This window comes from Triticum urartu, chromosome 2A (genome assembly GCF_056163025.1).
Source record: "Triticum urartu cultivar PI428250 chromosome 2A, HENAU_Tu73, whole genome shotgun sequence".
NCBI lineage: Eukaryota > Viridiplantae > Streptophyta > Magnoliopsida > Poales > Poaceae > Triticum > Triticum urartu.
In genome coordinates this window covers 642,944,606-642,960,387 of record NC_141874.1, presented here as the reverse complement: position 1 = coordinate 642,960,387, position 15,782 = coordinate 642,944,606, and the positions used below count along the sequence as shown (strand labels likewise).

The following is a 15,782-nucleotide window of genomic DNA, read 5'->3' as shown; positions in this document are numbered from 1 at the left end:
ATTGTTAACAAGACCGGTAATCACTATTGCAGTTTCATATGAGGGAGAGGCATAAGCTAACATACTTTCTCTACTTGGATCATATGCACTTATGATTGGAACTCTAGCAAGCATCCGCAACTACTAAAGATCATTAAGGTAAAACCCAACCATAGCATTAAAACATCAAGTCCTCTGTATTCCCATACGCAACAATCCCTCTTACTCGGGTTTAAGCTTCTGTCAGTCTAGCAACCCATTATAAGCGAATCATGAATGTATTGCAAGACCCTACAGCGGAAATCCCTCACGCTTGCGCGACACGGAGAGCACCATAGGACAGCATCAAAGTAAAACATACAACTCATACCAATGTAGATCATCAATCAACCCAAAGACAAAAGATATCTACTGAAAACATCATAGGATGGCAACACATCATTGATCATAATATGTGGCATAAAGCACCATGTTCAAGTAGGGGATTACAGCGGTGTGCGGGAGAGTGAACCGCGTAAAAGAGATGAGGATGGTGATGATGATGGTGATGTTGATGAAGACGATCACGGTGGCGATGATTCCCCTCCCGATGGCACTCCGGCGCCACCGGAAGAGAGGAGGAGAGGTTCTCCCCCTTGTGCTTCCTCCTCCATGGCCTCCACCTTCTGGTCCTTGGCCTTCATGGTGATGAAGACCCCTCCGGGATACTCCTCCATGGCCACTGGTGATGATGGCCCCCTCCAGCAGGGTGCCGGAGAGGGCCTAGATTGATTTCTCGTGGCTACAGAGGCTTACGGCGACGGAACTTCTGATCCAGTCTCCGTTCTGGAAGTTTTAGGGTACGAGAGTATATATGGGTGCAGGGGGTACGTCGGAGGAGCTACGGGGGCCCCACGAGTCTATGTCAGAGCTTTCATTCAGCAAATTTCACACACTCAACTATCATTTAATCTTTCACAATTGCTAACACTCACGCAATACTTGTGGTTATGGAGTTTTAATCGGACACAGAGAAAGATAGTGGCTTATAGTTTTGCCCCACACACTAGTAGAAAAAGGGTCAAAGGTGAAGCACATTAGTGCCGGTTTGATTTTGGCCCGGTACTAATGGTACCATTAGTGTCAGTTCGAACGGATTTGCATTAATGCCGGTTTGTGTTGAACCTTTAGTACCGGTTCGTGGCACGAACCGGTACTAAAGGGGTGGTGGCAGGCTGGCGTCAAGCCGGGGCCCCACGATCACCTTTAGTACCGGTTCGTGGCACAAACCGGTACTAAAGGTCTAACCTTTAGTACCGGTTCGTGCCATGAACCGGTACTAAAGGGGTCAGACCTATAGTACCGGTTTGTGACACAAACCGACACTATAGGGCAATTTTCAAACTCTACCCCCCCCCCCCCCCCCCGTGTGTCACCATTTCAGTTCTGAAAATATCAAAAGAAAATGATAATTTGTAAAAAGTGTAGGGAAAATGTAAAAATCAAAAAATAAAATCCTTCGAGAGGTAGTTATATTACTACATCTACTAGTTAGGAAAATTTGTAAACTACAATTTGGACATGTTTTGCAAAAAGTGTAGGGAAAATGTAAAACGGCTATAACTTTTGCATACGATGTCGGAAAAAAAATGTATAATATATCAAAAAATTCAGCATGAAAATCCGCATCTGATGGAGACCACGTACGGCCTGTTTGCAATTTTTTAGAATCCTCAAATTCCAAAGGGAAAAAAAGATATGGTCAAATTTCAGTTTTTTTAAGAAAAATTGGTTAAATCTGGTAAAACTACTTATTCAAGAAGTATTAATGTTACTACATAATTATTCAAGAATATTAGTGTTACTAAATAATTATTTCAATTTTTTGAATTTTGGTCAAATCTGGTCAAACTATGGTCAAACTATGGTCAAACTTATTCAAGAAATATTAGCGTTACTAAATAATTACTGTTTTTTAGAATAGGATTGACTTCATGCTCAAGCTAAGCTCCTGAGGGTTAATAGGATTGGCATCTTACTATTGTCAGGAAAACAACAAGTGGAGACTCGGAAATGAAGGAGAATAGAACCTGAAAGTTAAGCGTGCTTGGGCTGGAGTAGTGAGAGGGATGGGTGACCGGTCGGGAAGTTAGATGATTTGGAATGAGTGATCCACACTTGAGCAGTTAAGAGAGGTGATTAGAGACTAAATCATCAAATAATTCAGAAAAATTAAAAATCGAAAAAAAACAAAAAAAAGTTTCCAAAATGGAAAGGTCCCCCAACCAGTATAAAGGTCCCCCATACTAGTACTAAAGGTCCCCCAATTTAAAGTAACACCAACCAGTACTAAAGGTCCCCCATACCAGGGCGCGAGCTCACGCCACGTGGTGGCACTTTAGCGCCGGTTCGTGCCGAACCGGTACTAAAGGGGGGGGGCTTTAGTGCCCACCATTTAGTGCCGGTTATGGAACCGGCGCTAAAGCTCCGTTTTCTACTAGTGACAACCTTTTACCTCAAGGGTAATGTCAACAATAATAACTCATGCTCCCCTACATCCAATTAGATATATATATATATAGCAGGTTCTTTCCAACATGCTGAGTTTGCCAAAGGATAAAATGAAAAAGGAAAGGTGAACATCACCGTGACTCTTGCATAAGGTAGAAGATAGTAATAAAAGATAGGCCCTTCGCAGAGGGAAGCATAGGTTGCCATGCGCTTTTATTGTTGGATGCATAAAATCTCAATGTGAAAGAACGTCACTATATATTGCCCCTTGTGATATGAACCTTTATTATGCAGTCCGTCGCTTTTATTACTTCCACATCACAAGATCGTATAAAGCTTATTTCTCCCACACCAATCAATCAAACATATTCAGAGCAATTTTTATTGCTTTGCACCAATGACAACTTACTTGAAAGATCTTAATCAATCCATAGGTAGATATGGTAGACTCTGGTGGCAAAACTGGTTTAAGGTTTTTGGAAGCACAAGTAGTATCTCTACTTGGTGCTGACAATTTTGGCTAGCATGAGGGGGAAAGGCACGCTCAACATGTTAGAGGATCCATGACAACATACTTTATCTCAGATATAAGAAAACATAACTCATTACGTTATCTTCCTTGTCCAACATCAACTCTTTTAGCATGTCATATTTTAATGAGTGCTCCCAATGATAAGAGATGTCCATGATAGTATATTTGCATGTGAAATCCCTCTCCCTTCAATATTCTTTCATGAATTGTTCAAGTGACCAATTCTACGTTTGCTAACTTCCTATAAGTTTTACTACCCATACTTATTATGTGTGAAGTCATTACTCCCCATGTTATAAGCATACGAAACATATATAAATTCAGATTTATGACATTCAATTTATGCAACCATTTACTAATAGGATATACATGAAGCACATGAGCGAATCACAAACTACTCCAAAAGATATGAGTGAAGAACACTAAGTAGTCAAATAACTAACTAGCCATGGGAGGATTATTTTTTCATTTAGTATTTTAGATCCAATGATTTTATTCAAATAGCAAGTAAAATTGAAAACACGCTCCAAGCAAAACACATATCATGTGATGAATAAAAATATAGCTCCGAGTAAAGTATACCGATAGTTTTGAAGATGAAAGAGGGGATGCCTTCCGGGGCATCCCCAAGCTTAGGCACTTGAGTCTTCCTTGAATATTACCTTGGGGTGCCTTGGGCATCCCCAAGATTAGTGTCCTTCCACTCCTTATTCTCCTCATATCGATATCTCACCCAAAATTTGAAAACTTCAGTCACACAAAACTTAACCAAACTTCGTGAGATAGGTTAGTATGATAAAGAGCAAACAATGCGCATGGTTATTGTCAAAGACAAGGTTCATAATTGTTCTCACACAATTTCTACTATACCATATCATTTCTACAATTTATATTGAAGAATATAAGCCATAGAAACTAGAAAACAAGCAAACTATGCAATGAAAACAGAATCTGTCAGAAACAGAACAGTCTGTAATGATCTGAACAATAACCATACTTATGCTACTCCAAAAATTAAGAAATAAATTGTTGGACGTGAGGCATTTGTCTATTAATATTCTGCAAAAAGAATCAACTCAAAATCACTCTTCTGTAAAAAATGACATCTATTTTCGTGAGCGCAAAGTTTCTGTTTTTTTTACAGCATGATCACATTAACTTTCACCCAAGTCTTCCCAAAGGTCTTACTTGGTACTTTATTTAAACAAAATCTATAAAACATGATTACTACAGTAGCTTAATCATCTAGACACACAAAAACAGTAAGGGTAAATATTGGGTTGTCTCCCAACAAGCGCTTTTCTTTAATGCCTTTTAGCTAGGCATGATGATTTCAATGATGCTGACAAAAAAGATAAGAATGAAAGCACAAATAGAGCATATTGAAGAATATGGCTAGCACATTTTAAATCTAACACACTTCCTATGCCTAGGGATTTTTTGAGTACACACTTATAAGAGCAACAATCAACTAGCATAGGAAGGTAAAACAAGTATAACTTCAATACTTTAAGCACATAGGGAGGAAACTTGATATTAATACAACTCCTACAAGCATGTATTCCTCCCTCATAATAATTTTCAGAGGCATCATGGATAGCAACTTTGTTCTCATACTCAATTGGAACCTCTTCCGAAATAGTGGAATCATTACTAGCTAAAGTTGACACTCTTCCAAATCCACTTTCATAAATATCACACTAAAATTCAACATCCTCCAAAATGGTGGGATCACTAATTCCTAAAGTTGACACTCTTCCAAACCCACTTTAAATGATAGTATTATTCATACTCCAAAAGATATAAGTGAAGTTCATGGAGCATTCTACAACTAACCAATATCCAAGTTCAAAATATATAAGTGAAGGACATGAAGCATTCTATAAAACCATACTCAAAAGATCTAAGTGAAGCACAAAGAGCAATTCTATAAGATCGTACTTAAAAGATTTAAGTGAAGCACATGAAGTATTCTATAAATCAATGAAGGGCTATCTCATGCTAGCATGGTTCTTGAAGAAAAAGAAAAACACAAAGGACACAAATCATGTGAGCAAAACAAAACCCGAGGTATACCGATAATTGTTGAAGAAGAAAGATGGGATGCCAACCGGGGCATCCCCAAGCTTAGATTCTTGAGTACCCTTTAAAATATTTACTTGGGGTGCCTTGGGCATCCCTAATATTGAACTCTTGCCTCTCTTTATTCTTCTCATATCGGTGACTCCTCGTCCTTCGAACACTTCATCCACACAAAACTTTTACAAAAACTTGTGAGATCTGTTAGTCTAACAAAGCAAATCACTATCTTTAGGTACTGTCATGAACTCATTCTTTATTTGTATGGGTGTTAAACCTACTGTCTTCCAAGTTCTCTATGGTTCATACCCTCCAATACTAGCCATAGATTCATCAAAATAAGCAAACAACACACGCAAAACAGAATTTGTTAAAAACAGAACAGTCTGTAGTAATCTGGAAGTTTGGTGATCTTCTGTAACTCCTAAAATTATGAACTAAATTTGAAAATTTGAACAATTTATACGGATGTAATCTTCAAAAAGAATCAGAACCATTTGACTTTCCAGTAAAAAATGTAAATTCATGCAATACAGCCAAAGTTTCTGTTTTTGTTTTGCACAAAGCAAACAAGCAATCTACTCATCCTAAAACCAAAGCTCCGCACATCTATTTTTATAATACAATGAATATATACAAGGGGATACTTATTTACAGAGAAACTTCCATGAAATTTTTTTACATTTTTTCCGTGAGCATGAACACAAGTGTTCAAGGTCGACCCTCCACTACTAGGAAAAGGGCTATAGATGAAATTGACACTAATGGCGCACCAGACATGTGGTGCGCCACTACTATATAGCAGTGGCGCACCAGAAACTACACCACAGCACTACATCCCCAACAGCCAGGTCGGTCGGGAATACAAGTTTTTCCAACAGACAGTCGGTCGGGAAAGACTATTGCCGACCGACACTGTCTGTTGGGGAAAGTCCAGACGGGAAAACCCTTTCCCGACCGACATGTCTTTCCCGACCGACTACTTGTCGGCTATGGTGTACCTTTCCCGACCAACATTCTGTTGGGCCTACCATGGGCCTTTCCCGACCAACAATCTGTTTGGACTGCCAGGGCCTTTCCCAACTGACTATGGGACAGCGTATTGTTTCCCGACCAACAATCCATTGGGGTTGAGGGGACCTTTCCCAACCAACGGTCAGATGGGAGTTTGTTTTACCGACCAACAGCTTGACAGCATTTTGTTTAGGCTATCTACATTTAATACCCACCAATTATTTGGCATTTGCCTCACCAAAACAGTGTCCGTCTAGTAATATATCTCATTACAGTACAATATCAATCAAATTAAAGTAACATGCATGTACTCCAAAAATATTAAACCAAAACCAAACAAAAATAGCACATTAATTACTTCTCACAAACGGAGGAGGTAGCCAATTAAGAGGAAACATTTATGGTTCAGTGACCGAGAGACCGGATAGGTTTACAAAATGATAGCCAATAGATATATGTCCTACAAATCACGCGTCTTCCATTACACAGAATATCCACTTGACCGAGACACCATATATGATAGCTAATAGACACATGTCCAGCGATTCATAGTCCGCTCCATTACACAGTTAACGCAAACTGCGAGCTTCATGGTTCCTGGTCATCTTGTATGTCTTTCCTACAAAGAATCAAGGCAATGGGAAAGTTTCAGCTTATATTCCTAACGAGGGAAAGCTCCTGGTTCAACAATTAGTGGCCAATCTTAAACCCACATACACCTGAATATAGCAGCAACAACAGAATAGGAAAATTGATTCACCTCATACATTTCCCTGCACTCTGTAAAGAATAGGCAAATTTATATAAAACATAGCTTTGCACTATTAAGGTCATTACAGCAGCTCACTTATGGAAACATGACATCAGTGATTACACCACAAGGCAACTGATTTGCAGCATATATAAGAACTTTATTACCCTACAATAGACTAACTCGAAATTTCTTGCTCTCTAATTCGAGAGTACTATTGTTCAGTTCATCTTCACAGCAGTTTTAAGTTATTAGGAACACCACAAGAGCTAAAATATTCCAATATAGCCTTTATGTCAACCATACATTCTGTTCCAGTATAGTAATTAGCAGTAGCACACTTTTATTTTGTCTCAGTGGGATTTGAAACAACTTGTTGAAAAAGAGGTCCGCCTGTTTAATGTTTGTAACGAGTAAATCTTCTGGTATGAAAATTCAAAAAAGCTAAGTGCTCGTAATTATATTTCATCAATTGTGATAGCTTGCAAGAATATGTCAGTTGAAGAAGAGGATATTAACAGTAGGCGAATCAAAATGGAAAAAGTACAGCATAAAGGTCGAATGTTAACAAATCCCTATTGTTGTTCTACAAGATAACATCGCCATATGACAAATAGGTACTTTCTTCTAGAGAATGGTTGAATTAAGTTCATTTCATATTTAACACTGCTTTTACTTAATCTGCTGATATACATCGTTGAAATTGGTAAATCGTATCATTTAAAGTTCCACTGGCAGATTGTAAAAGCATTATATGGATAAGACTTACCTATGTGCATCTTTCCAACTTTTATCCAACACTAGGTGAACTAAGCTGAAAAAATAAAGTCAAAATCGAATTATTTATATACCTCGCAATGAATCAGAGGAACAATGTACAATCTTATAGGGACATCTATCAACCATGAATACCACCTTCCAGTGTGGTGTTTGTGTGTGTGTGTGTGTTTGATGATTAACCGGCCAAGTTTACATGCATATTAACGACCTTATTTCTGATAGCATAGAATAACTGTATGTGCTACTGTGAATATGAGTGCTTTGTTTCACGCTTCTCTTGAACAAGAGAAATAGAGACATGATAATGATAGGATCCAGGAGGTATGCACATGAATTAATTTTCAAATAGATATCAGTGTTTTAAATGCAATAACTTGAAGCTTTCCCTTCCCCACTTAAAAACTGAGTGAGATTTATCTTTATAATGTTTCAGTTATGATAAAAGAGAAACTATCTGTGCATACGAGTGCTTTGTTTCACACTTCTCTTGAACAAGAGAAATAGAGACATGATAATGATAGGATCCAGGAGGTATGCACATGAATTAATTTTCAAATAGATATCAGTGTTTTAAATGCAATATCTTGAAGCTTTCCCTTCCCCACTTAAAAACTGAGTGAGGTTTATCTTTATAATGTTTCAGTTATGATAAAAGAGAAACTATCTATGCATACAAGTGTTTCAGAAGCTACAGTATAGTAGTGGCAAGTCAGGATATAGGTTCCATTTGTTTAATCCATCACTATACATTTAAATTTCCATGGATTGACAGTAGTGACCACAGTGCGCATGCAACAGACTGGAAAACACTAACATAAGTATTGTTCGCTCTGTTCGCTTGGTAAGTTTACCTTCTATTATAATAATCTCCAGTATATGATTTGTTCAAATGTCGAATGTCGAAACCTAAGCAGTAAGAAACCAGCATGTAATCTGTCAGTCATATATTCTGCAAGGTGTAAAATTGAAAATTAGGTTCCAACAGAAGCAACAAAATTCTAGAATGACATATCAACATGTCAATTATAGTAAAAAAATAGCACATAATCGAGTGAAAGGTCCATATAATGTAGTTCACATCAGAAAACAACAAAACAAGTTGTTTCTCAACTTATCATACCAAAAAAATAAGTAATGGGATGTATATTGTGTAGGGGCAGAGTTGTTATGATGCACTGTACCCATATGACTTGTGACCAACTATTATTTACAAGTTCAGACAATTGTTTGCAGAAACAATACAAACCAACTCCAAGCTGAAATAAATTGAGTGCCATCAAAATCAGGTCAAGGACAACAAACGTATATGTTGGCAATATTAGATTAGTCATCCTCTCCCAAATATTACAAAGAGTAGTGGTGTACCAGCTTTTTCCTCATCACGCTTCTTTGCAGCTTCAACTCTCTGTTCCCGGATCAATCTGCGGATGCAAAAAGGATAGGTAAAGAATGATTGTTTGCCAATAATCAAACAACTATGACCTAGTAAGAAAAACTAATTTAATGGAGGTCTAGGAAAGATGTGTAGTTCTACTACAAACTGAGTAACTGACCAACAGGGATATGAGGGAATTCAAGATAAATGGAGAAACTACAGTTGCACATCAAAATTCGAAGAAAACAGGAAGGACTCACTGATTACAGGTAGGGGTCGAAGGGCACAGCCACTTGGAGAAAGGCAACACAGCGGGCAGAGCGCCACCACCAGGAGGAACGCGTAGTCACCACCAAGAAGAACGAGCCTCTGCCCGGAGCGCGAGGGTAGGGGTGGCGGTCTGGCTGCAGAAAAACGGCATGGCAGCATGGGCCGTCGTGTGCGGCAGGCTTGGGGAGGAATGGAATAGTGTGGCAGTCACCGGCGGCCGGTGTGGGGCGGACGCAGGGATAGTGGATCTACGCCGTGTGGGCTGCTAGCGCTCCATGCGGACGAGGCGCGCGAGAGGGGCGAGCCCTCCATGGCTAGACGCACACAGATCGACGGCCGCGTACCCTTTCCTTCGGGGCGGAGCTCAATCTGAGGGAGAGGAGTGGAGGAAGAGGATGGGAGCCGCCGCCGCCGCTCAGATCGGGAGAGAAAGAGATAAGGGAGAGAGGGCGGATAGATAGGGGAAGATTAGGGTGGGCTCTGGGCTGCGGGATGAGGGGCAGTAAATTTTGGATGGGCTTCGCGCCCTAAGTTTCCCAGGCACGCGCGCGGATATTTTGGGAGGCCCAACTGGCGACCCACGATCGGTCGGCATTATTTGCCGACCAACAGTTCGATAGTACTGCACCTTTTACCGACCAACGGTTTGATGCTACACACTTCAGCATTCCAGACCGACTGTTGGGTGATACACGTGAGTATTACCGACCGACAGTTTGATAGAAGTTTTCTCGACCTGTAGTCGGTCGGCGAAAGTGACTTTTGCCAACACACGTCGGTAGGGAATGTAGTGTTGTGGTGTAGTGAGATATGGGTGCGCCATTAGTGTCCATATTACTAATGGCGCACCTGGTGTCTGGTGCGCCATTACTAGTTTTGTCCTGGCCCCATACCCCTCCCCAGAATTAGTAGTGGCGCACCAGGGGAAAGTGCGCCATTACTAGTTTTAACTAGTAATGGTGCACCAGTAAGAGATGCGCCATTGCTATCTATACGTATGGCGCACCCCTACCATAGCGCCATTGCTATCACGTTCTCTCCCCTCCCCTTCCACCTGACACACCCACTCACCTCCCTCGACTTCGATCTAGATTGGGAAGCCCCGGCCGCCCGCCTCTTCCTCTCCCTCCCGACCACGGCGAGCCCCATTCCCCCTCCCTTACACCAGATCCAGGGCATGGAGCCGTGGTGAGCTCCTTCCCCAACCCTCCTAACCAAATCCAGAGGAGAGCTGGTGACCACATCCTCCGACGAGGGCGTTGCTCCGGGGTGTGGAGGCCGCCGAGCTGCAGGAGGAGGAGCTCCCCGCCACCCCAAGGCCCCAGATCCAGCCGCCACGGCCATACCCGGGCTTCCAGATCCTCGTCATCGTTGAGCTAGCCCATGATTGATGAACGGCGGCGGATCCGGCGGCAAGGCCAAGGTGCCGCAGGCGATGGCGCCGGTGGAGGGTGGTTTCTTCTCCACATCCACGCGCCGGGAGAGGAAGCAGCCTCTGCGTTGTTCTGCACCAAGTTCGGCAAGGGGGGACGCGCGGCCGTCCTCCTCCTGCTATGCATCCATGGCACTCATCTCGAAACGTACTGTGCCTCTCCTGCATTAATCCTGCTTCTGAATCGTTCTGCACAGCTGATTTTTGCCTATTGCTCTGTTTGCCTGCAGGGGAGGTACAGTTGGAGCTCTAAGGCGGCCTCAAACACCACCGATCTGGTCGGAGGTTGGGCGGATAAGGCCCTGCGTCTCCTACTCCTTCCCATGTACGTGTTCATCCCAGTCTCTAACTCTCTGTCCAGACTTAACTACGTAGCGACTACCTAGTATGGATATGATTACGAGCTAGCCGGATTGGATTATGTAGCCTACCTCAATGCTTAATTAGTCTGGCGGTTTCTTGCACGCATACACGCATGCATCATGGTAGAGAATTGAAATCACTTGCTCTAGCTACTTCGTGGTTGAATGATTTGCATTGTAGTGTATGATCAAATTCTGTACATCTAACATTTGATGAACTAGATGCAGCCTGCTTTTGATTCAGATGATTTATATCTGTGTATGATGTGTTAAAAAATATCTGTATGAGTCCTGCGCAGGTCATCATTGGAGGAAAGGATGATGGTGAAGCAGCAGAGGATGATGGTGCCCGGCCATGGCGAGCGAGGAAGCCCCAAGATTGATAGGTGGCTCCATCCTGTCGTAAGTTCAGATATCGCACATCCTGTTTGTTGTGCAAATTGGAGAGATCCAGAATGCTTTTCTCATGTATTTTTGTTTTCTCAGGTATGGATTTGGGGCGTATTTCAAGCAGGTAATAACCTACTCTGATGCTTTCGGTCTAAGAGGGAAGTGTGCCACCCCTATCCTCAAGCAGGTAATAATTAATCATTTATGAGCTGATGGACAACAATTACTCTATTCTTCCACCATTGCATCACTCAATCAAATGTCATCATGTATCAATGATGTGAATATGTGAAAAAAATCGTCTGTGCTCTGTTTTCTTATTTGGATGAAAACCAGGCAGTGTAGTTATTTTTTATAGTTTATACACATACCGCATGATTAATTAAAGGTTGTAACCTCACTATCATGCTAATGGACGCAAAAAAGAAGAGTGGTAGTACTATCAATGGTTCAGTCAGCGCCTCAACAGCGTCTGCACTACTTCTGATATTGTTTTTCAGTAGCTTTTTTCTGCACCTTTCTCTTTCAGTTCTTAGTGCTGCTGCCCCATGAACACATTTTTTTAATTTGACTGTACATTCAAATGAAGCCTTTGTTAAGTATACACTCCAAAATTCAGTTAACAGTAGCCTAACTGAATTTTCTGTTTCTGAATTTATAAACTCACTTTATATTCAGTTTGTAAATTAATAGTAGCTTCAAAATTAAGTATCATTCGCATGGATCAACTGTTATTTTATTTTGTGGAGGATAAAGTTCAGATCATGAATAATGGCATTACAAGTGAACTTGGCACAATTACACATGTCCTGAACCTCATAGAATCTGACACTAGCAAGTCTTCATTGGCATGCAAGTACTACTTTTACATTGTCATGACAGGAACAATTAATTTGACATGTATCATTGGTACTGCTAAAACATTTCCTTCATGTTTCAACAAATTTGGTGAAGACCACTTCATATGTATTTTGCATATATGAATTATCTCCTGTTGCTTTCTAAGATGTTAGTTCTTTCAGTTCTAGCCCTCCTATCTTTAATTCCTGGCTGCTGGACTACCTGCAGGACAACGAGTTCATTTGTGGCAGCTATCGCTCTGAGCAGTCCATCCACAACGCGCTCCGCAAGGTCTTCGCCGGGCACAACGAGATCCTCAATGTCTGGAAGTAAGTCACGGGCCATCTGTTTCCTGATGAATTTTCTTTCTAGCTCAATGTGATCGGATCTGACTAGTACGTTCCGATTTACTCTTGTTTTCTTTTCAAATAGTACTAGTAGTCTATATTCCAGCTGTGCTACTACCTGTAGCCACCTGAACCGATGAGAATTCTTCAAGCCTACCTATAGCCACTTGAACAAATGTCTATCTCAGATCTGCTCATCTAAAAATCCAAGTGGAGTAGTATACTGGTAGTATAGTATAATGATTTTATCAAAAGGTAAATGCCATGATTATTTAGCTCTGTCAGATAAATACACGTCGAAAGTGGGCTCCTAGCTATCAAAATTCATTTCCATTATAATCTTACTCATACAATATTCACACCATGTAATTCTGGAAATATATGCTCATATCTAGTTCTGCATAAAAAATGACAGTATTGACATGTTATAAATAGTTTTTTTGTGTTTCTGTTTATTTTGTTACATTTTGCAGGGATAAAGTGAAGAAAAAGAAGAAAAGATTACTAGAAGATTAGTTTTAGGATTTTCTTTTATTTCCTTGGAATTTTCCTTTTATTGGAAATTTGTAAAGACATTGTAATATTCTTACTATAATAAAAATTATGATTCTATTTCATTTTTTGTTTTAAAATTATTTTTCCTTATAGGTTGTTTTCTATAAATTTAGATTTTTTTGTTTTCCAAATACATTACTAGTGGCGCACCTTCCTTTATTACTAGTGGCGCACCTATAAGGTTATTAGTGGCACACCTGGAGGGAATACCAGTGGAGCACCGAATGGTATACTAATGGCGCAGCACATGGTGCGCCATTAGTATCTGGTATACTAATGGCGCACCTGTGGTGCGCCATTAGTAAAAAATTCTAGTGGCGTGATACTAATGGCGCACCGGTGGTGCACCATTAGTAGGCAAAACCGGTGCGCCATTAGTAGGCCTTTTCCTAGTAGTGCTCACTTCTTCAATGCAAAACCTTCCAATCGCTTCTCTTTTTGAAAAACTTTTAGGTATGAGTGGCAAGTAATAATTTTTTGTATTTTCATTTTTAAATTTTTTTGTATGTTTCACCCACAACTAAACAGAAACAAAAAGGAAAAACAAAATCTACTTAGTGAAGAAAGCAAACAAGCACACATGAGAATATCAACTCCACGCTATTGCTCCCCGGCAACGGCGCCAGAAAAGAGCTTGATAATCCCCAAGTGCAAGGAATCATCGTAGCACTTTCCAAGATGGAAGTGATAAGTATGGAGTGTCGAACCCACAAGGAGCTAAAGGTAAGATCAATATTCTCTCCAGCCCTATCTGCCACTGATACGACTCTACGTGTACCGGACGTTTGCTTCCAACTAGCAACGAGAAATAAAACTATGTTGTGGGTATGAAGAGGATAACTTTGCATGGTATCGGAGAGCTAAAACATAAAAGTAGGTGCTATTAACATAAAGTTAGAATATATTACTTAGTATTATAAATAGCGAGTGTGGAATAATGGTGGATCGGTGTCCGGAATTGTCCTAGGCAATTGTTAACAAGACCGGTAATCACTATTGCAGTTTCATATGAGGGAGAGGCATAAGCTAACATACTTTCTCTACTTGGATCATATGCACTTATGATTGGAACTCAAGCAAGCATCCGCAACTACTAAAGATCATTAAGGTAAAACCCAACCATAGCATTAAAGCATCAAGTCCTCTTTATTCCCATACGCAACAATCCCTCTTACTCGGGTTTAAGCTTCTGTCACTCTAGCAACCCACTATAAGCGAATCATGAACGTATTGCAAGACCCTACAGCGGAAATCCCTCACGCTTGCGCGACACAGAGAGCACCATAGGACAGCATCAAAGTAAAACATACAACTCATACCAATCTAGATCATCATTCAACCCAAAGACAAAAGATATCTACTCAAAACATCATAGGATGGCAACACATCATTGGATCATAATATGTGGCATAAAGCACCATGTTCAAGTAGGGGATTACAGCGGTGTGCGGGATAGTGAACCATGTAAAAGAGATGAGGATGGTGATGATGATGGTGATGTTGATGAAGACGATCACCGTGGTGATGATTCCCCTCCCGATGGCACTCTGGCGCCACCGGAAGAGAGGAGGAGAGGTTCTTCCCCTTGTGCTTCCTCCTCCATGGCCTCCACCTTCTGGTCCTTGGCCTTCATGGTGATGAAGACCCCTCCGGGATACTCCTCCATGGCCACCGGTGATGATGGCCCCCTTCGGCAGGGTGCCGGAGAGGGCCTAGATTGATTTCTCGTGGCTACAAAGGCTTACAGCGGCGGAACTTCTGATCCAATCTCCGTTCTAGAAGTTTTAGGGTACGAGAGTATATATGGGTGCAGGGGGTACGTCAGAGGAGCTATGGGGGCCCCACGAGGCAGGGGGCGCGCCCCCACCCTCATGAACACCTCCCTCTCTTTTGACGTAGAGTCCAAGTCTATCCGGTGGCTTTCCTTCCAAAAATAACTTCTCCAGTTGATTTCGTTCCGTTTCGACTCCGTTTGATATTCCTTTTCTTCGAAACACTGAAATAGGCAAAAAAACAACAAATCTGGGCTGGGCCTCCGGTTAATAGGTTAGTACCAAAAGTAATATAAAAGTGGAAAATAAAGCCCAAGATAGTCCAAAACAGTAGATAATATAGCATCGAGCAATCAAAAATTATAGATACGTTGGAGACGGATCAATCGGTAGGGGAGAGATCTCCATGCGGACCCCAGTGTTCGAACCTCAAGGGTCTGCCGGAACCCAAAATATGACAATATGTGCCCCACGACTATTTTTAAAACTCAAGTTTGAACATTAATTTGGACCCGACTTGGAGTCTAAGAGGTGAACAAGACGATACAGCAGCAGGTAATATTAAGCAATGCATAATATAAGCAGAAACAAAAGAGTGCGACCTCTCTTGTGGAACCGTGTACTCCTCAGGTTCATCTGTTGAGTCGATGATGGTGATGCCATTGTGGTATGTGCCGGCGGCAGGGAAGGAGATCTGAGGTGGCGAAAGATGGTCAGGAGTCGTGTTGTCTGGTTTGGTGGATGCTTCTGTCGCTGGAGCAGCTCAGGTGAGGTGGACGACATCGTGGCAAGAGCAGGACAAACCACACAAAGT

At 41.3% G+C, this 15,782-nt stretch overlaps 1 protein-coding gene across 1 annotated transcript; it reads left to right on the top strand.

Annotated features, from left to right (window-relative positions):
* Positions 1–11,419: 11,419 nt before the first annotated feature.
* LOC147986376 (uncharacterized) lies at positions 11,420–13,157 on the top strand. The gene is made up of 4 exons (XM_087540033.1): positions 11,420–11,466; positions 11,551–11,641; positions 12,523–12,623; positions 13,115–13,157. The coding sequence occupies exons 1-4, from the start codon at positions 11,420–11,422 to the stop codon at positions 13,155–13,157; spliced, it is 282 nt and encodes a 93-aa protein (XP_087396159.1).
* Positions 13,158–15,782: the final 2,625 nt, after the last annotated feature.

Excerpts from the sequence above, each read along its gene's own strand:
- LOC147986376 (XM_087540033.1), top strand. The coding sequence starts at position 11,420 with ATGGCGAGCGAGGAAGCCCCAAGATTGATAGGTGGCTCCATCCTGTC. Across the intron at positions 11,642-12,522 it reads CCACCCCTATCCTCAAGCAG|GACAACGAGTTCATTTGTGG; the intron begins GTAATAATTAAT and ends GACTACCTGCAG. Across the intron at positions 12,624-13,114 it reads GAGATCCTCAATGTCTGGAA|GGATAAAGTGAAGAAAAAGA; the intron begins GTAAGTCACGGG and ends TACATTTTGCAG.